We start from the raw sequence: 26,388 nt of genomic DNA, 5'->3' as shown, positions 1-26,388 counted from the left end.
GGTACGAGGCTTGGGCTTCAACCCAACCAGCTGGACTGTTAAGGGTGGATTGTTATTTTCAGGCCCGTTGAAAACTAATGTGCACTAATAGCAACAGTACATTTGGGAAGGCTTAGTCTTCCCGAGCCTCCATTACCCGCTGCCCCTGTCTATGACTGTAAATCACTGTCATCAACATCATCATCATGTGTCATCATCCAACTTTATCACCTAATACCTAGGACTACAAATAGAAAGACCCACCTTCAGATAAGCTATCAAAAGTGGAAAAAAGACGGTACAACCCCATGTCATGTCTGAGAGAGCCACACAAAGTGTTGGAACTTCAGTCTTCGTCCTTCAGAACAGTGACTTCAGTCAGGGTCCCCCCCCCCCACCCCCCCGAACTGTTTACTGTATGTTTTTTTATTTTCCATTTCTTCCCGTTTCTATGATGTTTACTGTACATATTTACATATTTAGATTTTTTTTTTCTACCCGTTTATTTGATGTTTTTTCATACTAGTGTATATTTGTCTGTCATAAAATGTTTTGATGAATTGAGTACAAAGGGCCCCAATGGAAACAAGCCATAGTGCTTACTTGGGTTTAAAATCCTCTTAACAGACCATGTATTGAACTGTACTTCCTTGTCTTTGCAGATTGTTAGTAAAGTATTAAATCAATGAATCAATCAGTCTCTGTTGTTTTAAAGGCCAGTCCACCAGGACAGACCAGTGTCTCCTGTAACCAGCTGTGTCTCTATGAAGAGTGACACATCCATGGATCGACCTATTTACTTCAAAGATGGACACCACTCTACTGAACAAAGGTTTGAATTTACATCGGTGTGCCATTCACAAACTGCACAGCTAGTAACTTGTTAATCATATAGAAATTACACAGGGAAGCTACAGTGTTGTTACACCCTGTCTTGTTTAATTCAGAGTAGAATGATAATAAAAGATCTTTGACTGGATTGCACATGCATTGTATGATTCAATAAAAAATAAACTAAATAGTGTTCATCCTCTCTTTCTACCAGGTTTTATCAGCAGAGATCAGAGTCTCCTGTACCCAGCTGTGTCTCGATGAAGAGTGACCAGTCCATGGGTAAACCTATGAACTTCAAAGATGAACACCACTCTACTGAACAAAGGTTTGATTTTATTCATGTTGATGCTCATGTTTTGCAACCAGTGGTTTGAGGTCGAGGCATATAGGACGTCTTTTTAAATGGTAAAAGGTGCATTTACATAGCTTTTTTATCCAAAACACTTCACAATAATCATAACATTCACACACATATTCACACTGACTGTGGGGGGAAACATGCAAGACAGTCTTGCACAAGGACACATCGACACGCAGCCAGGAGGAGCCGGGAATCAAACCAGAAACCATCTAATTCCTAATCTGCCACTTTACCTGCTGAGCCACTGACCCCCCGTTGTTGTTTTATTCAATGTGCCAAAGCTATATGTTTTTTTGACGTTGATATTTGGTTGGTTTTAGGTTGTGTTGGTAACTGACCAATAACCAATGTCTGTTCAACGTATTATCCCAACGTCAGGTTGACGTCGAATACTGACATGCTGTTGTTGGATTTTTGACCAAACCTCAGTGTCTGCCCAACGTTATTTTACTAACGTCCACATAACGTTGAAGTCTAACATCATCAGACGTTGATATTTGGTTGGTTTTAGTTTGTGTTGGTAACTGACCATTAATTAATGTCTGTTCAACGTATTATCCCAACGTCAGTTTGACGTCGAATACTGACATGCTGTTGTTGGATTTTTGACCAAACCTCAGTGTCTGCCCAACGTTATTTTACTAACGTCCACATAAAGTTGAAGTCTAACATCATCAGACGTAGATATTTGGTTGGTTTTAGGTTGTGTTGGTAACTAACCATTAACTAACGTCTGTTCAACGTATAATCCCAACGTCAGGTTGACGTCAAATACTGACATGCTGTTGTCAGATTTTTGACCAAACCTCAATGTCTAACCAACGTTATTATGACAACATCCATACAACGTTGCAGTCTAACATCATTAGACGTAATATTTGGTTGGTTTTAGGTTGTGTTGATAACTAACCGATGACCAACGTCTGTTCAACGTATTATCTCAACGTCAGTTTGACGTTGAATACTGACATGCTGTTGTCGGGTATTGTGACCAAAACCCAATGTCTGCCTAACGTTATTATGCTAACATTCACACAATGTTACATTGTAACATCATTAAATGTTGATATCTGGTTAGTTTTAGGTTGTGTTGGTAAGTAACCAATACCCAACGTCTGTTCAAAGTATCATACTAACGTCACACTGATGTAGAATACTGACATGCTGTTGTCGGGTAATGTTACCAAAACCCAATGTCTGCTTAACGTTATTATGCTAACGTCCACACAATGTTACATTCTAACATCTTTAAACGTTGATATCTGGTTAGTTTTAGGTTGTGTTGGTAAGTAACCAATACCCAACGTCTGTTCAACATATCATACTAACGTCGAACTGACGTAGAATACTGACATGCTGTCGTCGGGTATTGTTACCAAAACCCAATGTCGGCTTAATGTTAGTATGCTAACTTCCACACAATATTACATTCTAACATCATTGAACGTTGATATCTGGTTAGTTTTAGGTTGTGTTTGTAAGTAACCAATACCCAACGTTTGTTCAACGTATCATACTAACGTCGTACTGACGTAGAATACTGACATGCTGTCGTCAATAAAAAATAAACTAAATAGTGTTCATCCTCTCTTTCTACCAGGTTTCATCAGCAGAGATCAGAGTATCCTGTATCCAGCTGTGTCTCCATGAAGAGTGACCAGTCCATGGGTAAACCTATGAACTTCAAAGATGAACACCACTCTACTGAACAATGGTTTGATTTTATTCATGTTGATGCTCATATTTTGCAACCAGTGGTTTGAGGTCGAGGCATATAGGACGTCTTTTTAAATTGTAAAAGGTGCATTTATATAGCTTTTTTATCCAAAACACTTCACAATAATCATAACATTCACACACATATTCACACTGACTGTGGGGGGAAACATGCAAGACAGTCTTGCACAAGGACACATCGACACGCAGCCAGGACGAGCCGGGAATCAAACCAGAAACCACCTAATTCCTAATCTGCCGCTTTAACTGCTGAACCACTGACCCCCCGTTGTTGTTTTATTCAATAACTGTGCCAAAGCTATATGTTTTTTTGCCAAACTGTTTATCTTTCATTATTAAGGCCACTTTGACAATATTTGTCATAATTAACAGTCAAAGACATAATTATATAGTTGTATGCTTGCGTCATCGATACAGTTATATTATGAGAGTACATAGCAGCTACATGACAGTAATATACTTTTGTTATGTTGATATGAATAACTTTGATAGAACACAGCCATTGACACTAATATACATCATGTAATCCAACTTCCTCAACTGATGTTTTCTCCTCCTGGTGGTCAAGCTGTGTAATGAGCTCCTCCTCTCAGTCAGTGTGAAAACTCACCTCCTAGCACTGCTCTTTATTTATATCACTTATTGTCTCCTATTCTTTCATACATGTTAGTTATACCATGCAGATGTATGTTGGTTACTTGTTCACATGGTGGGGTGGGGGGGGTATGGGAGGGGGAGGCTTGGGCTTCAACCAAGGGTGCCGATACTGTGGGTGCCTCGGGGCTAAAGCACCCAGGAGAAATGACGAGCACCAATCACAAACTCATCACAGAAAAAGAAAAAAACTCTGACATCTACACTACATGAAGTACATTTTTGGTACCAAATTAACCGATTTAACCGCATTAAAGTTACAAAAAACCCCAGAAAAGGTAACAAACCAGGGAAATAACCGCAACTTTTTGTGTGCGCACACACTGTCCGCACGCGCACGCGTGCGGACAAACTCTAAAGTAATGGTTCTCAAACATTGTCATGTCAAGTAAGGGACCAGTCGAAATTTACATAAGGGGGGGCATGGAGGAAATGTATGTGCCCTGATCTAAAATGCCATGACCCTCCCTTTGACAAAAAAAAATAATCAATGACCCTCCCCAAGTGATTACAAAAAAAAGAGTAACCCTCCCCGCCTAGAAGTGTCACGATATATTGTGTCACGATATAGCCTATCGTGGTATTAAAATGTGATGATAGGTATTGTCATGATGTCATACTGTATCGTAATATTTTTTTAATTGTTATTTTAATACAAAAAAAACACTTTCTTTTTTTTGCCGGTGAAAGTTAGGAGTTTTTACTGTATGATATGAAATGTAAAGCTTATCATAATCATAGTAATTATTAATCATGTCCTCCATCATATTCAAGGTATTTTGGAGAGAAATGAAACAGACTCCAGTCAGTCACTTTCAGTTTAAAGCACTGCAGAGGGGAGGTGTTGTGTGTCAGCTGATGCTCGTTGACGCTCGTTAATGTGACATGCATCTGCACTCTCAAATAGATGGGTTTCCTGTTTGTAAACATGAGAGGATGATGCGCGCGCAGTGGAGGGTTGAGCAGTAGAGGGCGCTATTACCCGCAGCAGCTCTAGTCAAATGTACATTCAAAAAAGAAATGGTCTTCACCGGGTTTAATGAAAGTAGATTAAATGATGCAGTTTGTAATATCTTCTTTACTCAATAAAAATGATTTGTCAGAAGTTGGATCTGTTTGTATATAATAGCAGCATTATGCCTATTATGCCTAAAATAGCAGCATTATGCCTATCTAAATCCCGAAAATAACAACAGAGTGAATGGCGCTTCCGGTTGGTTCTACCACCCGCATGCGCAGATTGCGCACTCTGCTCTGTGATGACGTCGCGCGGAAACCCATCTATAGGCCTACATCTAATCTAAGATTGTATTATACTGTATCTGGTATTATAGATTTTTTTTAGCTGTTGGAAATAACTAGGCTGCACTTGGTTGGTAAAGTCCAGATGACAAAAATATGAGGTTTGTGGAATTTATAGTCCAGGCTATCCCAGCATATGTGCCGATGATATGAAATTTGTCCCTGAGCAAGACTCTTAACCCCAATTGCTCACAGGTTCTCATTGGAAACAAGACCGCAAGGACTTTCATGAACGACCTGTTAAAAGGAATTATCCTTATCCAGTACAAGATGCAGTCTTATATTATATTATATTTGTTATATTAGTGTCTATCTGTCCTCTGAAACAATGGGTTTATAGTTAGTGAGAACTTCACTTCTCCATTAAGCTTGCACAAATGTATTTATTTGTGTGTACAAAGCACTTTGTAATTGTTTCTAACTTGCTTTATAACGTTATTTATAAGATGATGGCCAATGTTGATGATACATGAGAAAAGAACATTAATAATATATCATATCGATATCATGCCCAACATCATGTATCGTATTGTGAAATTCTTGACACCCCTAACCCTCCCCATCAACATTTAAAACTGATATGTCCAATGTTTTGCTTTCCACATTGATTAGAACATTGCTGTAGTGTAGTCAGTCTTGCTAAATGCACAGTGTATCTGTAGTAGTGGTAGCAGAATGGATAGTGTTCTCATCTTACATGTGGGAAACCCATTGAATCCTGGTCAGATTGAAGAAAGTTGAATATTTGGTAACCAGTAGTTTAAAACTTTTGTCACTCTGCCCTTTTAATTATCAACTACAGTGACTACAACTACACTGTTGCCTACATAAAACAAATTAGGCTATCAATTATGGCCTGATGCTTCTGGTTTTACTTGTGGAGCTAGGCATCTATACACAACTGTCCATATAGATCCACATTAATCACATGCACAGAATTACTTCAAATGATTATGAATATCCAGTTATAGTAGGCCTATTTATAATGCATCTCTCCAATAACGCCTGTTGAAGTTTTGCTTAATTGTTCAACCACCATCGTTAAGACGCTGAATAGATTTGACTGGGTCGTTCACACTCGCTGTGCGTTGATGGCTTGTTAACGACCGTCATTGATTCTAAATAGACAAGGTGTTACTTGATTTGAATTCTTTGTATCCTTTGAAATGGAGAGGGGTCATTGACCACTGTTCTGCTATACTAAAAAGGTATATAAAAAACGGACTATTTTATCAATTCAAAATTGCATGACCCTCCCTTGGATTCAAAGTAAAATTAGCTGACCCTCCCTTGGACCAAAATTAGAAAGGCATGACCCTCCCCTATTTTCCTCCATGCCCCCCCTTATGTAAATTTCGACTGGTCCCTAACCTAAAATGTATCTAGGCTATTGCAGACCCCCATCTAAAATATTTTTTTGCCAGGGACACGCATAAAAGAAGATTTATGCATTTTTCTAAATGTTTCAAGATTAATCAGAATTATTCGAAAATAGCCAATCTACAAGCTCAAAACAGGTAGTAATGGGACACGTTGCGGAGCTTGTAGATCGGCTATTTTCAAAAAAAGATAACATTTGATTAAAGGGTTAAACTGTTCCTTGTTTTGCTGTAAGGAGGAACTGCTTTCCGTTGGGGTCCTTGAGAGTGTCTGAACATTTATTTGTTAGATGGTTTCTGCCTGACAGCAGAGATATGTATGTAGATTATTACTTGTCCACATGGTGGGGAGTGAGTTATGAGTTGGGTACGAGGCTTGGGCTTCAACCCAACCAGCTGGACTGTTATTTTCAGGCCTGTTGAAAACTCTAAAGCAGTAGTTGCTCTGCTCTGCTCTGCTCTGCTCTGCTGAGCTGTTGCTTCCGTGTGCGCGGCTCTGCTGCAGCACCGCGACCTCAGCGTGCCTTGTATGCCTTATTGTTTAGTTGTTTGTATTGTCCGTGTGCCTATATGTCGTTACATGTTATGATGAGAGCAGTAGCTATAGCTCTGCTGATCCTATGGACTATCAACCCCTGCTTGTCGGTCGAACAGACTCAACTCGACAAAAACATCTGGCGTGAGGACGGCGCGACCAGGATCGCCTGTGTCACTGTGTACAGCCGAGCTGCACTGCTGGCATTACGGCCGCCGGAGCCGAACACAACGGCAAACCACGTTCACCTACCGGTGTTGGATAACATCCCCGCCGAGTTGATCCGAGGAAAAAGGAAGAGGAGACGAGGGAAAAGAGGGGGAATTCGGAACCGACTACGGAGGAGATTCACCCGCCCCCCGCTCCCTTCTATCGTTCTGGCCAACGTGCGTTCCCTGCACAACAAAATAGGCACGATACGGACATACACAAGGTACAATCATGACTTTCGTGAGGCATCACTGTTTTGTTTCACTGAGAGCTGGTTAAAGCCATCACAACCAGACTCACTCTATGAAGTCCCCGGATTCACTCTGGTACGACTGGACAGAGGTGGAGGGAGGGGTTACGGTGGTGTATGTGTGTACATAAATGATCTCTGGTGTCGATCCTTCACCGTCAAACTTAGGATATGCGATGATCCCAACGTGGAGATCCTAGGCATGACTTTAAGACCCTTCTATCTTCCCCGCGAATTTGGGTGCATTTTACTTTTTCTAGTATATGTGCCTCCTAAAGGGCCAGGAAGAGCTGCACAAGCAGCAAAAACCACTGCTGACTGTGTGCACGGACTGCAACTGCAGTATCCAGAGGCACCAGCAATCGTGCTGGGAGACTTAAATCAGTGCTATCTGGATTAACGAGGAAAAATAACATTCTGGACAAGTGTTATGTGAACATTCCACATGCATATGTTGCCACGGTTGGGCCGCCTATATTGACCTCTGATCACAACGTTGTGTGCATGACCCCAATTTATAAGTCAAAACTGAAGAGAGGAAAGCTGGAGAAGAAAGTAGTTAGGACATGGACAAATGAAAGCAAGGAACAACTAAAAGCATGCCTGGACTGTACAGATTGGGACACTTTTAGAGATGGTTCATTGGACGAAATAACCACAGTTACAAATGATTACATTAATTTTTGTGTACAGCTGGTTGTTCCTACAAAAGAAATTAAAATCTATCCGAACAATAAATCTTATGTGACCAAGGACATAAAGAATGAAATGAATATAAATGAAAGGAAAACAGCCTTCATAAACAAAGATTTCGGTGCACTTAAATTGACAGAAAAAAAGCTAAAAACTAAAATGAGGCAGGCAAAATTGGCACATAGACAGCATCTAGAGGATGCGTTTAAAGCCAATAATCACAAAAAGGCGTGGGATACTATGAAATCCATGACAGGAATGTCATCCCCAACCAAACCTATTGTGACAGACAATGAACTTGGCTTTGCCAATGACCTAAATACTTTCTATGCCAGATTCGAATCATTAGGTGATTCCTCTAAGTGCACTGAAATACTGAAGGCTGTAACACCTGCCCCCTCAGACAGAATTATCATCACTGAAGAGGATGTCAGGAGAGTGTTTCGGTGTACTAACACAAGGAAAGCTAATGGGCCGGATGAGTGCAGTGCTTTTCTCCTCAAAAACTTTGCATCTGAGTTGGCTCCTGTGTGGCAACCAATATTTCAAACCTCTGTAGATACACACATAATTCCTCTGTGTTGGAAAACCTCGCACATAAAACCACTACCCAAAATCCGATGTCCAAAAGAACATAAGGATTATAGACCCATAGCTCTCACTTCAGTGACCATGAAATCACTGGAAAGAATACTGTTGCAACATCTTGTAAGTATAACTAAAGACAAATTTGACCCCTGTCAGTTTGCTTATAAGAAAGGTTGCGGTACAGAGGACGCGGTTGTCACACTGGTCCACTTCATTACAAAACACCTAGATAAGTCTAACAAGAATCATGCAAGGGTGCTGTTCTTAGACTTCTCTTCAGCCTTCAATACAATACAGTCTGATATTCTGGTGACAAAGATGGTACAGTTGGAACTGAATCCATACTTAATTCACTGGTATGCTTCCTTCCTTACGAACAGAGTACAGAGGGTGAAAGTGAATAAAACCCTCTCCTCAGCATTAACTACTAATGTTGGTGCTCCCCAGGGTTGTGTAAGCTCAGCTGTACTTTTCACCCTTTATACTGACAGCTGTCGTACTGAGGAATGTCTGTCTGAATGTCGCACTGACAAACCAGACCAATACATTCTAAAGTACTCTGATGATACAGTTTTGATTTCTCTTTTGGATAGTTCCAGTGATCCTGGACTGCACCAACACAGAGTAAATAAGGTGGTGGAGTGGAGTGATAACAACGCTCTTATCATTAACACAAAAAAGACAGAGGAGATTGTTTTTGGTGCCCCACTAGAGATACACAGATCCCCCATTACTATTCATAGTGAACAGATCAACCAGGTATGTTCGTATACATACCTAGGAGTAGTAATTGACCACCTTCTGTCATGGAAAGACCAGATTGAATCAGTGGGTAAGAAGACAAAGCAAAGAGTCTATTTCCTTCGCCGCCTGAGATCTTTTGGTGCTAGTAGACAGATTCTTCTTTTGTTTTTCACTTCTGTTATTATGAGTGTTCTGCAGTACTGTAGTACCACCTGGTATGGATGTCTGTCTGTAGCCTTAAAGTCACAACTGCTGCAGCAACTGAACATTTGTTCAAAGATTGTTGGACAACCACTTCAGAGGCTCTATACATCTACGTATAATGACAGTATGATAAGGTTGGCAAGGAATATCACTTCAAACACTAGCCATGCTTTGTATGGAGAATATAGGTTGCTGCCTTCAGGAAGGAGATACAGTGTTCCTACATACAATAAGGTCAAACTGAAGAGGTCCTTTGTCCATCAGACGACATTGAGGCTTAATCAGGAGTTGTAGGCTTGGGGTAGGCTGAGAGGTGGACATTGCTCTTGTCTTTGTATGTCTTTATGTATGTATTTTGTTTTGTTTTGTTTTCTTGTGTCATGTCAAATGTGTGTACTGTTTATTGTTTATTGTTGCATACATGGCTGCTGGGTCGCAAGACAAATTTCAGTGTGAACTGACAATAAAGTATTATCGTATCGTATCGTAGTTAACTGTTTCATGTCAAGTACCCCCTCATCCCTCATTTATCTACTTGGCTGCAGACCCCCATCTGAAAATATTATTTTATCAGGGAATAAGAGAAGATTTATACATGAAAATAGCCGATCTACAAGCTCAAAACAGGTAGTAATGGGACGTGTTGTGTGCTTGTAAGTCGGCTATTTTCAAACAAAGTATAAAATAGGGTTAAAGTTGAATTGTTCCCCGTTTTGTTGTAACAAATGTGATTGGCTGACGGATGTTTACAGAAATGATGCTTTGTGACCCGATCAGGATGTGATAGGCCAAGGTTTTTATTAAATTTTTTCTTCTTTGCTTACCAAGAATCATCAATGACACACATCCTACTACTTTAATTAAAATGCCCACGCTGTGGTGTGTGTCCTGGGTTGGCCAGCACACAGCACTCCACTTGCCTCCAAACTTGCCTCAGACTATTGATCAGTGCTCTGGACCCTAACCCTAACCCACAGACTATTGATCAGTGCTCTGGATCCTAACCCTAACCTACAGACTATTGATCAGTGCTCTGGACCCTAACCCTAACCCACAGACTATTGATCAGTGCTCTGGACCCTAACCCTAACCCACAGACTATAGATCAGTGCTCTGGCTAATGCCTATAGGTTTCTTTCCCCACCTTGTACAGTTAATATAAAACTACATTATTTTTATTCAGGCACATTTTAGCCACCTTTTTATTGGCTGCTAGGCCCACCCTACTGCGCATGTGTGACATAGGCGTGGCAACTCCACTACATGTTCTTATATTCAAATTGCCTTAAGAGAGGATGGGCAGGCAGACAAACCACATCGTCCAGCTCATCATCAGCTCACCATGATCATTCATAACCATATAACTTCCCAATGCAGCTACCACTGTAAAATATGGATTGTGTTGTCTAACCTCAATGTGTCATCATGTCATCAGGCCCTAACAAATCAGTCAGCCATATATGGCCATAAACAGGACAAGGACTGACAGATAGAGATCTCCATAATATATGGCCATATCAGTTGGATCACTGGTGCAACGTAGCTGTGAGGGCTGTGAAGCGGCCCGATCTCTAGATATGAGGCCCGCAAAGCGGCCTGAACCTCTAGATACCATAATCCACACATATCTATATCTATAATCTATAATTTGCACTAATAGCAACAGTACATTTGGGAAGGCTTAGTCTTCCCGAGCCTACCGCCACCCTGTCTATGACTGTAAATCACTGTCATCAACATCATTAACATCATGTGTCATCATCAGCATGTGTCATCATGTGCCCCCCCCCTCCCCCCCCCCGAACTGTTTACTGTTTATTTTTTTTATTTTTTTCTTCCCGTTTCTATGATGTTTGCGGTACATATTTAGATTTTTGATTTCTACCCGTTTATTTGATGTTTTTACATACTAGTGTATGTTTGTCATTAAATGTTTTGATGAATTGAGTACAAAGGACCCCAATGGAAACAAGCCATAGTGCTTTCTTGGGTTTAAAATCCTCTTAACAGACCATGTATTGAACTGTACTTTCCTCTGCTTGTCTTTGCAAACTGTTAATAAAGTATTAAATCAATGAATCAATCAGTCTCTGTTGTTTTAAAGGCCAGTCCACCAGGACAGACCAGTGTCTCCTGTACCCAGCTGTCTTGTTTAATTCCTCTCTTTCTACCAGGTTTTATCAGCAGAGATCAGAGTCTCCTGTACCCAGCTGTGTCTCCATGAAGAGTGACTGGTCCATGGGTAAACCTATGAACTTCAAAGATGAACACCACTCTACTGAACAAAGGTTTGATTTTATTCCTGTTGATGCTCATATTTTGCAACCAGTGGTAAGAGGTCGAGGCATATAGGACGTCTTTTTTAAATTCTTAAAGGTGCATTTATATAGCTTTTTTATCCAAAACACTTCACAATAATCATAACATTCACACACATATTCACATCGACTGTGGGGGAAAACAAGACAGTCTTGCCCAAGGACACTTCGATACGCAGCCAGGAGGAGCCGGGAATCAAACCAGAAACCACCTAATTCCTAATATGCCACTTTACCTGCTGAGCCACTGACCCCCCGTGGTTGTTTTATTATCATTAAGGATACTTTGACAATATTTGTCATAATTAACAGTCAAAGACATAATTTTATAGTTGTATGCTTGCGTCATCGATACAGTTATATTATGAGCAGAGTACATAGCAGCTACATGACAGTAATATACTTTTGTTATGTTGAAACGAATAACTTTGATAGAACACAGCCATTGACACTAATATACATCATGTAATCCAACTTCATCAACTGATCCAGAATGTTTTCTCCTCCTGGTGGTCAAGCTGTGTAATGAGCTCCTCCTCTCAGTCAGTGTGAAAACTCACCTCCTAGCACTGCTCTTTATTTATATCACTTATTGTCTCCTATTCGTTGATACATGTTAGTTATACTATGCAGATGTATGTATGTTACTTGTTCACATGGTGGGGTGGGGGTGGGGGGGGGTTAATGGGAGTGGGAGAGGCTTGGGCTTCAACCAAGGGCGCCGATACTGTGGGTGCCTCGGGGCTAAAGCACCCAGGAGAAATGACGAGCACCCATCACAAACTCATCACAGAAAAAGAAAAAGAAAAAAACTCTGACATCTACACTACATGAAGTACATTTTTGGTACCAAATTAACCGATTTAACCGCATTAAAGTTACAAAACCCCCCCCAGAAAAGGTAACAAACCAGGGAAATAACCGCAACTTTTTGTGTGCGCACACACTGTCCGCACGCGCGCGCGCGCAGTGAAACTCTAAAGTAATGGTTCTCAAACATTGTCATGTCAAGTAACCTAAAATATATCTAGGCTATTGCAGACCCCCATCTAAAATATTTTTTTGCCAGGGACACGCATAAAAGAAGATTTATGCATTTTTCTAAATGTTTCAAGATTAATCAGAATTATTCGAAAATAGCCAATCTACAAGCTCAAAACAGGTAGTAATGGGACACGTTGCGGAGCTTGTAGATCGGCTATTTTCAAAAAAAGATAACATTGGATTAAAGGTTTAAACTGTTCCTCGTTTTGCTGTAAGGAGGAACTGCTTGCCGTTGGGGTCCTTGAGAGTGTCTGAACATTTTTGAGTTAGATGGTTTCTGCCTGACAGCAGAGATATGTATGTAGATTATTACTTGTCCACATGGTGGGGAGTGAGTTATGAGTTGGGTACGAGGCTTGGGCTTCAACCCAACCAGCTGGACTGTTAAGGGTGGATTGTTATTTTCAGGCCTGTTGAAAACTCTAAAGCAGTAGTTAACTGTTTCATGTCAAGTACCCCCTCATCCCTCATTTATCTATTTGGCTGCAGACCCCCATCTGAAAATAGTATTTTATCAGGGAATAAGAGAAGATTTATACATGAAAATAGCCGATCTACAAGCTCAAAACAGGTAGTAATGGGACGTGTTGTGTGATTGTAAGTCGGCTATTTTCAAACAAAGTATAAAATAGGGTTAAAGTTGAATTGTTCCCTGTTTTGTTGTAACAAATGTGATTGGCTGACGGATGTTTACAGAAATAATGCTTTGTGACCCGATCAGGATGTGATAGGCCAAGGTTTTTATTTTATTTTTTCTTCTTTGCTTACCAAGAATCATCAATGACACACATCCTACTGCTTTAATTAAAATGCCCACGCTGGGTTGGCCAGCACACAGCACTCCACTTTCCTCCAAACTTGCCATAGACTATTGATCAGTGCTCTGGCTAATGCCTAGGCTTCTTTCCCCACCTTGTACAGTTAATATAAAACTACATTCTTTTTATTCAGGCACATTTTAGCCACCTTTTTATTGGCTGCTAGGCCCACCCTACTGCGCATGTGTGACATAGGCGTGGCAACTCCACTATATGTTCCTATATTCAAATTGCCTTAAGAGAGGATGGGCAGGCAGACAAACCACATCGTCCAGCTCATCATCAGCTCACCATGATCATTCATAACCATATAACTTCCCAATGCAGCTACCACTGTAAAATATGGATTGTGTTGTCTAACCTCAATGTGTCATCATGTCATCAGGCCCTAACAAATCAGTCAGCCATATATGGCCATAAACAGGACAAGGACTGACAGATCTCCATAATATATGGCCATATCAGTTGGATCACTGGTGCAACGTAGCTGTGAGGGCTGTGAAGCGGCCCGATCTCTAGATATGAGGCCCGCAAAGCGGCCTGAACCTCTAGTTACCATAATCCACACATATCTATATCTATAATCTATAATTTGCACTAATAGCAACAGTACATTTGGGAAGGCTTAGTCTTCCCGAGCCTACCGCCACCCTGTCTATGACTGTAAATCACTGTCATCAACATCATTAACATCATGTGTCATCATCAGCATGTGTCATCATGTGCCCCCCCCCCCTCCCCCCCCCGAACTGTTTACTGTTTATTTTTTATTTTTTATTTCTTCCCGTTTCTATGATGTTTGCGGTACATATTTAGATTTTTGATTTCTACCCGTTTATTTGATGTTTTTACATACTAGTGTATGTTTGTCATTAAATGTTTTGATGAATTGAGTACAAAGGACCCCAATGGAAACAAGCCATAGTGCTTTCTTGGGTTTAAAATCCTCTTCACAGACCATGTATTGAACTGTACTTTCCTCTGCTTGTCTTTGCAAACTGTTAATAAAGTATTAAATCAATTAATCAATCAATCAGTCTCTGTTGTTTTAAAGGCCAGTCCACCAGGACAGACCAGTGTCTCCTGTACCCAGCTGTCTTGTTTAATTCCTCTCTTTCTACCAGGTTTTATCAGCAGAGATCAGAGTCTCCTGTACCCAGCTGTGTCTCCATGAAGAGTGACTGGTCCATGGGTAAACCTATGAACTTCAGAGATGAACACCACTCTACTGAACAAAGGTTTGATTTTATTCCTGTTGATGCTCATATTTTGCAACCAGTGGTAAGAGGTCGAGGCATATAGGACCTATTTTTAAATTCTTAAAGGTGCATTTATATAGCTTTTTTATCCAAAACACTTCACAATAATCATAACATTCACACACATATTCCCATCGACTGTGGGGGAAAACATGCAAGACAGTCTTGCTCAAGGACAGTTCTATAGGAGGAGCCGGGAATTGAACCAGAAACTTCTTAAGCTGCTGCTCTACCCGCTGAGCACTGACCCCCCGTTGTTGTTTTATTCAATAATTGTACAAAAGCTATATGTGATTGATTACTTGATTGCAATTTTTATCAGGCAAAAAGAATGTAAAACATCAGTTACATTTATAATACTTTTGTCTAAAAGGTCCGTCCAAACAAGTCCTTGCGGACTTGTTTCCGTTGGGGTCCTTGAGAGTGTCTGAACATTTTTTTGTTAGATGGTTTCTGCCTGACAGCAGAGATATGTATGTAGATTATTACTTGTCCACATGGTGGGGAGTGAGTTATGAGTTGGGTACGAGGCTTGGGCTTCAACCCAACCAGCTGGACTGTTAAGGGTGGATTGTTATTTTCAGGCCTGTTGAAAACTCTAAAGCAGTAGTTAACTGTTTCATGTCAAGTACCCCCTCATCCCTCATTTATCTATTTGGCTGCAGACCCCCATCTGAAAATATTATTTTGCCAGGGAATAAGAGAAGATTTATACATGAAAATAGCAGATCTACAAGCTCAAAACAGGTAGTAATGGGACGTGTTGTGTGCTTGTAAGTCGGCTATTTTCAAACAAAGTATAAAATAGGGTTAAAGTTGAATTGTTCCCCGTTTTGTTTAACAAATCTGATTGGCGGACGGATGTTTACAGAAATAATGCTTTGTGACCCGATCAGGATGTGATAGGCCAAGGTTTTTATTTTATTTTTTCTTCTTTGCTTACCAAGAATCATCAATGACACACATCCTACTACTTTAATTAAAATGCCCACGCTGTGGTGTGCGTCCTGGGTTGGCCAGCACACAGCACTCCACGTGCCTCCAAACTTGCCTCAGACTATTGATCAGTGCTCTGGACCCTAACCCTAACCCACAGACTATTGATCAGTGCTCTGGACCCTAACCCTAACCCACAGACTATTGATCAGTGCTCTGGACCCTAACCCTAACCCACAGACTATTGATCAGTGCTCTGGCTTATGCCTAGGCTTCTTTCCCCACCTTGTACAGTTAATATAAAACTATATTCTTTTTATTCAGGCACATTTTAGCCACCTTTTTATTGGCTGCTAGGCCCACCCTACTGTGCATGTGTGACATAGGCGCGGCAACTCCACTATGTGTTGTCTAACCTCAATGTGTCATCATGGCATCAGGCCCTAACAAATCAGTCAGCCATAAACAGGACAAGGACTGACAGATAGAGATCTCCATAATATATGGCCATATCAGTTGGATCACTGGTGCAACGTAGCTGTGAGGGCTGTGAAGCGGCCCGATCTCTAGATATGAGGCCCGCAAAGCGGCCTGAACCTCTAGTTACCATAATCCACACATATCTATATCTATAATCTATAATGTGCACTATTAGCAACAGTACATTTGGGAAGGCTTAGTCTTCCCGAGCCTACATTACCCGACACCCTGTCTATGACTGTAAATCACTGTCATCAACATCATTAACATCATGTGTCATCATCCAACTTTATCACCTAATACCTAGGACTACAAATAGAAAGACCCACCTTCAGATAAGCTATCAAAAGTGGAAAAAAGACGGTACAACCCCATGTCACGTCTGAGAGGGCCACACAAAGTGTTGGAACTTCAGTCTTCGTCCTTCAGAAAATTGACTTCAGTCAGGGTCCCCCCCTCCCCCCCCCGAACTGTTTACTGTATGTTTTCTTATTTTCCATTTCTTCCCGTTTCTATGATGTTTGCTGTACATATTTAGATTTTAGATTTCTACCCGTTTATTTGATGTTTTTGCATACTAGTGTATATTTGTCTGTCATTAAATGTTTTGATGAATTGAGTACAAAGGACCCCAATGGAAACAAGCCATAGTGCTTTCTTGGGTTTAAAATCCTCTTCACAGACCATGTATTGAACTGTTCTTCCCTCTGCTTGTCTTTGCCAACTGTTAAAGTATTAAATCAATGAATCAATCAATCAGTATCTGTTGTTTTAAAGGTCAATCCACCAGGACAGACCAGTGTCTCCTGTATCCAGCTGTGTCTCCATGAAGAGTGACACATCCATGGATCGACCTATTACCTTCAAAGATGGACACCACTCTACTGAACAAAGGTTTGAATTTACATCGGTGTGCCATTCACAAACTGCACAGCTAGTAACTTGCTAATCATATAGAAATTACACAGGGAACACACTGTCTTGTTTAATTCAGAGTAGAATGATAATAGAATATATCTGACTGGATTGCACATGGATTGTATGATTCAATAGGAATAAACTAAATAGTGTTCATCCTCTCTTTCTACCAGGTTTCATCAGCAGAGATCAGAGTCTCCTGTACCCAGCTGTGTCTCCATGAAGACCACCCCATCCATACAAACAATTGGTGTGTGTGCGTCTCAGGTAGAGGAGGTATCATGTGTCCTGGAGAGACACACGCACGCACGCACGCACGCACGCACGCACGCACGATCACACACACGCACACGCACGCTATAACACAAACACACACACACACACACACACACACACACACACACACACACACACACACACACACACACACACACACACACACACTATAACATATCTCCAGTGGTGGAAGAAGTTCTCAGAATCAATACTACAATGTAGAAATACTCTGTCACAATTTGTCAAACGTTTTTAAGAATAGATCTACAAGCTCACAACGTGTCACACCGTGTCACGTTGTGAGCTTGTAGATCTGCTATTTTTGAACAGCCAAAGTATAAAATAAGGCTTAATTGGTTGATGTATGTTTTGTAATAATAATTTAAATCTACAAAGTAATTAGTAACTAAAATTTTCTAATAATTGAAGTGCAGTAAAAAGTACAATATTTACATGTAAGAGTAAAAGTACTTAGTTACTTTCCACCACTGGTCTATTTCCACCTTAGATACTAGTGACTTTTATGTTTATGCTGAAGATATGTTGAGTAACTGTACTTAGTTACTTTTATTATTATTATTGTTATTATTATTATTATTATTTATTATTTGTTATTATTATTATTATTATTATTATTATTATTGTTATTGTTATTGTTATTATTATTATTATTATTATTATTATGTATTTTATGAAGTTGTATATGATAGTAAACTGGTGTTGTATTGTATGTTGTTCTCTCATCAGATGTGTGTGAACTCACACTGGATCCAAACACAGCAAACAGAAACCTCTCTCTGTCTGAGAACAACAGGAAGGTGACAGATGATGGAGAGTTTCATCAGTATCCTGATCATCCAGACAGATTTAAGGGCTATGCTCAGGTGATGTGTAGAGAGAGTCTGACTGGACTCTGTTACTGGGAGGTAGAGTGGAGTGGAGATGTTTCTATAGCAGTGACATACAGAGGAATCAACAGACAGGGTGATGACAGTCCGTTTGGACACAATGACAAGTCCTGGTGTCTGGAATGTGATGGTGTTAATAACAGATACACTGTGAGTCACAATAAGAATAGAACTGACCTCCCTGTCAGTCCCTCCTCCTCCTCCGGTAGAGTATCAGTGTATGGAGGTATAGGTAGAGTATATGGAGGTAGAGTATCAGTGTATGTAGACTGCTCTGCTGGCACTGTGTCCTTCTACACCGTGACCTCTGACACACTGACACACCTGTACACCTTCCAGACCACATTCACTGAACCGCTCTATGCTGGGTTCTGGTGCTGGGTGGGGTTGGGCTCCTCAGTGTCTCTGTGTGAGATATAGGAGGAGGAGAGGAGGAGGAGGAGGAGAGGAGGGAGAGGGGGAGGATAGTAACAGGGTTAAGGTGTGTGTGTGTGTGTGTGTGTGTGTGTGTGTGTGTGTGTGTGTGTGTGTGTGTGTGTGTGTGTGTGTGTGTGTGTGTGTGTGTGTGTGTGTGTGTGAGTGAGTGAAACTACTGTACCTCCTCTACCAGAGACACACACACACACACACACACACACACACACACACACACACACACACACACACACACACACACACACACACACACACACACACACACACACACACACACACTATAACATAACTGCAGTGGTGGAAGAAGTACTCAGATATATTGCTTAAGTAAAAGTATCAATACTACGATGTAGAAATACTTTGTTACACAATATTACTTGAGTAAAAGTACAAAAGTATTGACATCAAAATATACTTAAAGTACCCAAAACAAGGCTTAATTGGTTGATGTATGTTTTGTAATAATAATCTAAATCTACAGAGTAATTAGTAACTAAAGTTTTCTAATAATTGTAGTGCAGTAAAAAGTACAATATTTACATCTAAGAGTAAAAGTACTTAGTTACTTTCCACCACTGGTCATTTCCACCTTAGATATGAGTGAGTGAATTTAACCTTTGACCCTTGAGTGTGACCTTGGGGTCAGGCTGGTTTCATGAGAATACACACATTCATTCTGACCTTTGACCTTTTGACCCTAAGTCTAATGAGACAGTAATTATTAACCACTTAAACCCTGTAGTCCCTCAGGGCTCTATACAAGTGACTTTTATGTTTATGCTGAAAATAGCAGATCTACAAGCTCACAATGTGTTGCATCGCAACGCATTGTGAGCTTGTAGATCTGCTATTTTCAGCTAAAGTTTCCCCCACAGTACGGATGCTGGGATTTAAATGGTTAAGGATGAACGACCAGTGGTCGAAAAAGTACTCAAATGTTTTACTTAAGTAAAAGTATCAATACTGCAGTGTAGAAGTACTCTGTTACAAGAAAAAGTCTGGTGGTCAAATTTTACTTGAGTAAAAGTACAATACTCAAAGTACTTAAGTAAAAGTACTGAAATGTTTGAAAATAGCAGATCTACAAGCTCACAACGCGTTGCGATGCAATGCGTTGTGAGCTTGTAGATCTGCTATTTTCAAATAGCCTAGGTATAAAATAGGGCTAAAGTGGTTAATGTACAGTATGTTTTGTAATGTAATTATTTATATCTGAAAGTATATTTACTCAAATACTGTACTTAAGTACACATTTGAGTTTTTTTTACTCTACTGGAGTATTTCCAATTGTCAGTACTTTTACTTCTACTCCATTACATCTCAGCGGCAAATATTGTACTTTTACTCCACTACAATTATTTGAAAACTTTAGTTATTAGTTACTTTGTAGATTTAGATTATTATTCCAAAACATACATTAACCACTTCAGCTCTGTATACATTTCGGCCATTTGTAAATAGCCGATCTACAAGCTCACAATGCGTCGCGACGCATTGTGAGCTTGTAGATCTGCTCATTTCAAAAAATGTTGTATACATTTGAAAACTTGAAATGGGACATTCCGCATAATGAGTACTTTTACTTTTGGTACTTTAAGCACATTTTGATGCCAATACTTTTGTTCTTTTACTCAAATACATTTAGAATTCTGGACTTTTACTTGTAAGGGCGCGGTCCCACCGCACTTTTATTTTACCTCTGGGGCGGAATCTGCCAATGCTTTGTCAATGTAAATGTGTGGATTCACGCAAGAGCGGATCTTTCCGCCTGTCACGCAGACAGTGTGTTTATCTGCTCTACACGACTTGTCTATTTGAAGCAGAAAACTGCTGGAGGCAGGCTCTCCCTCTGTCCAATCGGGTGAGTGGAAGGCGGACCCCCCCAAGACTCAGGAAGCACCATGGTGCTCAAGGCAGAAGGCGGTCATAGATATAGAAACCTAGACACCTCATTGGCCTCTGCAGTTCGTTGGAGCGACTGGTATCGCGGTCGCCATTTTAGAGTAGACAAGCTGACACTCAAAGTGACTACTGTCCAATCACAGCGCGTTGACTACTGGCCAATCACAGCGCGTAAACTACTGGCCAATCACAACGCGTCTAACTGAGTTTTGCTGCGCGGCTGCCTCTTACGAAAAGACCCGCCCCCACCTGCCTCTGATTGGCCTACCGAACGCCCCCTTCTGTGACACACGCGGAAGCTTGCCTCCTCTAAAATGGTGCCCGAGATACCAACGCCTCAGAGCCGAAGGAGGCGTCTACCTTTATATGTCTATGGGCGGTGCGGGCTACGGGGAGGGTCCTGAAAGTGAGTGACAGGTGCGTCACTGCGTATTCTTTTAAATATTATATTATATCGTATTTTTTTAAATCCGCTGGCTGCAAAAAAACTGTGGCCGTGCACGACCTGCCTTTAATAGCAGACGACCATGTGTTGGTGGGAGCGCGCCCTAACAGAGTATTTCTGTATCGCAGTATTGATACTTTTACTTAAAGTAAAACATTTGAGTACTTTTTCCACCACTGGTTGACATATAGAACACGTTGATGTGTGTGTTTTAGCTCTGAACCCCCCTCCTGCGTCCCTGATCAGAAATGTGTATAAAGTGTGTACAAGTGGTAACAGTGTCTATTAGCTGGCAGTGTGTAGTTTAAACATTGTAGGAGGAGATACGTTTTAAATCAGGATATAACATTATTTTTGTATATATCTCCAAAAGTATATAAGAGATGAAAACAGTATATTTTTGTATACTTTGTTACATAGTCTATTATACAAAAAATGTATCATTTTGTTTATTACACATTGTTGCTTCACTGGACCACTTTTATTGTTTTAATGTAAAGTTTCTTAATCAAGGTGATGTCCTGAACTGTGTGAACACCATCATAATATAATCATATATTATCTTCAAATAAAAATAACTTAGTTTTAAAAAGGTGTCTGTGTGAAATGTGTGAATATGACCACTTCATTTATACCTGATGGTCAAGATTCAATTCCTCCCCTGAGCAAGCAGTCAGGCTCTTCTCTGCATAGTAATGTATATCTGTCTGTCATTTAATGTGGCTATGAATTGAGTACAAGGACCCCAATGGAAACAAGCCATATAGGCTTTGTTGGGTTTTAAATCCTATTAGCTGACCTTGTATTGAACTGTACTTTCATGTGTTTTTTTCCTGCAAACTTCAAAAGAAAAAACTCTATTAGCTCAATGGTAAAAATATAAGGACTTGCTCAGGAAACCGGGTTCAAATCCGGGGTAAAAGAGGAAAGTTACATAGAACTTTGATACTTGTCAATTGGTTCAATATTTATAAAACCCACAGCCTCCCTATTGTGTGCATTATCAACACAAATCTACACAATGGTTCAAACTTTTGGAAAAATAACAAAAATAACTGATCTACAATCTCAATGTGTCACATTGTGACACGCTGTGAGCTTGTAGATCGTCTATTTGCACTACTTTCGTGTGACCCTGTCATACAATGAAGTATTTTGTACTATTTTGTAAAATTTATTTTGAAAGAATCTTCATAAATGTTTCTCAAAAATGTTTAAGAGAATGCTGACATGGCTGTATATATATATATATATATATATATATATATAAACTGTTTGTATGGTGAACTTCATGATTCAAATGTAACACAAATGTAACACTGTATAACCATGTTTTTTTGTTGTCTACAATGATATGGCCACGCCCCACCGTAACCATGGTGATGACCCTGAGTAGTGATCCTCAGCACCTGAGCTGAGCTGATCCAGTACCCTATAAAAGCAGTGTGTTTGTCTGTGTGCCACCCTTACAGCGCTGACTTTTATTTCTGTCATGGCTGGCTCTTGCCACGACAAATAACAGGGGAGGGAGACCAACGGAAAGTATAACAAAGATATTTATTAACTAAGAAACTAACCAACAACTGAGGAATAACTGAACATACAAGGAAATCATAACAATAAAGGAATGAGGTGTGGAGTCAGTAAATCAGTAGTGTAAGTGTGGATGAGTGAAACATGGTGTAGTGCAGGGTGTGTGTATGGATGAAAAGAATAATCAAATGGAACAGGACAAAAGCATGGGGAGCAGCTGCAGAGGACAGCAGCCCTCTCTCCTCTGGATCTCTCCATGGACTGATCATGGGCTGGCTTTTATAGCCTCCTGGAGGCACCGGCCCCAGGTGCTCTCCGATGAGCCATTAGTACATTGACTGCCACACCCTGTTCACTTAGAAGGACAGCATTAGTAGAGCACACTCCCACTACTCCATATAAGGGAGTGGGCATCACACCTCCCCCCTTCAGGTCGTGGTCCCATTAGGATCCACGGCTCCCCAATTTAACAATAATTTAACATAGCAAAGTATCAACCCAAATTCAATACAACCCAAATAAATTTGACATCACACAATTTTAACCTTAACATTTAAAATTATCGTATTTTGCTCTTGAGATTGAGATTAATTTTCCCACTGGAGTTAAATAACCTCCTTAGAACCCTGGCTTTGCAACCCTCTGGACTCTCCTTCCCCCTCAACAGCTGGATCCGGTGTTTCAGCATGCAATAAGGGCTGTCAAGGAGCAGGACAGGCCAGGGACCACAACGCCAGGTTTCTAAAAAAACATGCTGAAAATAGCAGATCTACAAGCTCACTGTGATTGTAGATCGGCTATTTTCTGCAAAGTTTTTTCTGCAAAGTTTTCCCCGCAAGTAAAAGTACAAGTAAAAGTCTGGTGGTCAGAATTGACTTGAGTAAAAGTACAAACGTTTTGGTATCAAAATATACTTAAAGTACCAAAAGTAAAAGTACTGAAATGTACTGAAAAAAAGCTGATCTACAAGCTCACAACGCGTCGCGATGCGACGCGTTGTGAGCTTGTAGATCGGCTATTTTCAAATAGCCTGGTAAACCCTCCCTCCGGAAATCTCATTTCCATTTGATTTCAGGAGTGAGTCTGGCCTGATCCGCCTGTCTGCAATATTGGCTGTGCTGGAGTTGGGCGGGAGTAATACCGTTGACTGACAACCCCTTCAGCCAATGATAATTTTTCCCCTTCAGCCAATCAGCAGTTCACCAGTCTTAATGTGACGCGACGGGACTTTTGAGACAGCCATACCCAAAATGGGTTGCCTTTTTCGGGTACAATGGTGTCACTGCCCGCCCCTACCGGTTCTCTAATTTTTTTTTTTTAAATAGGCTTTGTCATGATTAATTGACCACATATATGAAGTTAAACAACTAAATTCTATCCAAACGATATCTTATAAGTAAATTCCGTGCCTCAAAATAGCGGAGAATTGGCCGCACAAGAAAAAGATGGCTGCCGTTCGTGTTTTGGGCTCACTCGAACTCGCCACCTGATTGGCCAACGTAAGCTGTCAATCACAGAACAATGAGCGACGACGCTGATAGGCCCGGCCGTTTGGCATACACAGCCAATATTGCAGAAAGGCGGATCATGCCAGACTCACTCCTGAAATGAAATGGAATTGAGATTTCCGGAGGGAGGGTTTACCAGGCTAATTTTCAAATAGCCTATGTATAAAATAGGGCTGAAGTGGTTAAAGTCTGCAAAGTAACTAGTAACTAAAGTTTTCTAATAATTGTAGTGGAGTAAAAGTACAATATTTGCCTCTGAGATGTAGTGTAGTAGAAGTAAAAGTATCCAGTACTCTATAAAAGCAGTGTATTAGTCTGTGTGACACCCTTATAGCACTGACCAAGGTCTTAGGACTGAAACGTTAGCTTTTTTAATCACTATGAGCACCGAGCACACCATGAGCATTTAAAATAAATAAAATATATTTTCTTAAGTCTGTGTACGGAGTTTTCCTTAAAAATTGTATGCAGTGAGTCTTTTTCTACCAGTTTTCCCATACAATGAAGTATAAAATAGTGCCTTAATTAATGACAATAAGAGATACAAGGTTTCATGGTGACAGTGATGATAATATGTGTTTCTAAAGCCAGTCATCACCTGTAACCTTCTGTTGTACTGACATCAAACAGCCACCAGATGGCAGTGTTTGTATCTGAAATACACAGTGTGTTTGTATGAGAAAACATTTAATCACTGAAACAGCAGGGGTCTTCAACAGGGGGTTTGGGACCCCTAGGGGTTCCTCAGAGTTACTACAGGGGGGGGCGTCAAATCTTTGTGTGATAAGAACTTGCTTTTTTTTTTACATTAACCAATTGAACCCCAGCATCCCTATTCTAGAGGGGAACATTAGCCGGAAAAAAAGCAGATCTACAAGCTCACAGCGCGTCTCGCGCTGTGAGCTTGTAGATCTGCTGTTTTCGGCAAAGATGTTTGGTGTAGAGGGAAAACAGAGCAGACCCAGAACAGACTATTGAGGGTTAAAGTGGTTAAATGTCTGAAAGTACACTTTAACATGAATTAATAGAGAAGCTAATGTGTAACAAAAACTTAACAAACAACATTGATGTAAAAAGCTGTCAAACAAGTCTATGAAGCTTTCTATGAAATCTATGAAATAGTTAAATCTGCAACACAATGTTATTTGTATTGTAACATGTAGTGGGGGTCCCTGCTTCATCTCTCTCTCAGCTAAGGGGTCCCTGCTTCATCTCTCTCTCAGCTAAGGGGTCCCTGCTTCATCTCTCTCTCAGCTAAGGGGTCCCTGCTTCATCTGTCTCTCAGCTAAGGGGTCCTTGGCCTGAAAGACATTGAGGACCCCTGGTCTACATTATACTTCACTGACGGGGGACCCCCAGAGCAGAGCCATCTGAACGTCACAATGTGACATAGAGGCAAAGACCCAGTTAAATACAATTTAATTCACACTTTAAAAATGAAATAATAAAACATGAATGTCTCCCTGACCTTCCACATAACACAACACACATTTAAAACCAGTTTCAGACATGTGTGGGTTAAAGGTCTGTAATCAAGGCTTTACATTGACCCCAGTATGTCAAAGAAGTGCATTAACCCATTAAGACCGGGAACGCTTTCATCGTTTTAAGATTTCTTTGGGCTTTTCAAAAATAGCAGATCTACAAGCTCATAGCGCGGCACCGAGTGCCGCGCTTTGAGCTTGTAGATCTGCTATTTTTGAAAAATCGTGAACATTTGTGCACGTCTTTGAATATATATTTTTCAAAGCGAATATTTGTAAGTCAAATCTGTGCTTCTGGGGGATTCTACAAATGTCTTCTAAATACTAACAGTTCTTTTTTTTTTAAACGTATGTTGCTATAATATCAGTGGTTCTCTAACTTTTTTCATGTCAAGGACCCCCAAAATGATGTGTATTTGGCCGTGGAACCCCATCTCAAAATATGTTGTTCCAGGGACCCCCCAAAAAGATTTGAGTTAAAAATGTTCACTTGAAAATATATATATTTAAAGATTTGCACACATTTTCATGATTTTTCAAACAATAGCAGATCTAGAAGCTTCTTTGTGCAAAGCTCTGAATATATATATATTTTAAAGCGAACATTTGTAACTCAAATCTTTGCATGGGGGGGTACCTGGAACAAAAAAAAAT

At 40.4% G+C, this 26,388-nt stretch overlaps 1 protein-coding gene across 6 annotated transcripts in view; it reads left to right on the top strand.

The window, feature by feature from the left end:
• The window catches only part of LOC308080641 (uncharacterized protein), a 30,638-nt gene extending 11,742 nt beyond the window's left edge, over window positions 1–18,896 (top strand). The window contains exons 6-14 of one of the 6 annotated variants that reach the window (XM_080422540.1): window positions 695–811; window positions 1,025–1,138; window positions 2,775–2,888; window positions 11,645–11,758; window positions 14,775–14,888; window positions 17,103–17,219; window positions 17,417–17,493; window positions 18,267–18,632; window positions 18,675–18,896. In XM_080422540.1, coding sequence (XP_080278666.1) covers window positions 695–811; window positions 1,025–1,138; window positions 2,775–2,888; window positions 11,645–11,758; window positions 14,775–14,888; window positions 17,103–17,219; window positions 17,417–17,493; window positions 18,267–18,632; window positions 18,675–18,847 — 1,306 coding nt within the window. In that variant the 3' untranslated portion in view covers window positions 18,848–18,896. Of the gene's footprint in view, window positions 1–694; window positions 812–1,024; window positions 1,139–2,774; window positions 2,889–11,644; window positions 11,759–14,774; window positions 14,889–17,102; window positions 17,220–17,416; window positions 17,511–18,266 lie in introns of all 6 variants that reach the window. The other 5 variants (XM_080422541.1, XM_080422539.1, XM_080422544.1 and 2 more) reach the window with 5 other exon arrangements.
• The last annotated feature ends 7,492 nt before the right edge of the window (window positions 18,897–26,388 follow it).

Source organism: Gymnoscopelus braueri (genome assembly GCF_963280865.1).
Source record: "Gymnoscopelus braueri genome assembly, chromosome: 24".
NCBI lineage: Eukaryota > Metazoa > Chordata > Actinopteri > Myctophiformes > Myctophidae > Gymnoscopelus > Gymnoscopelus braueri.
This window is presented reverse-complemented; position numbering and strand designations above follow the sequence as displayed.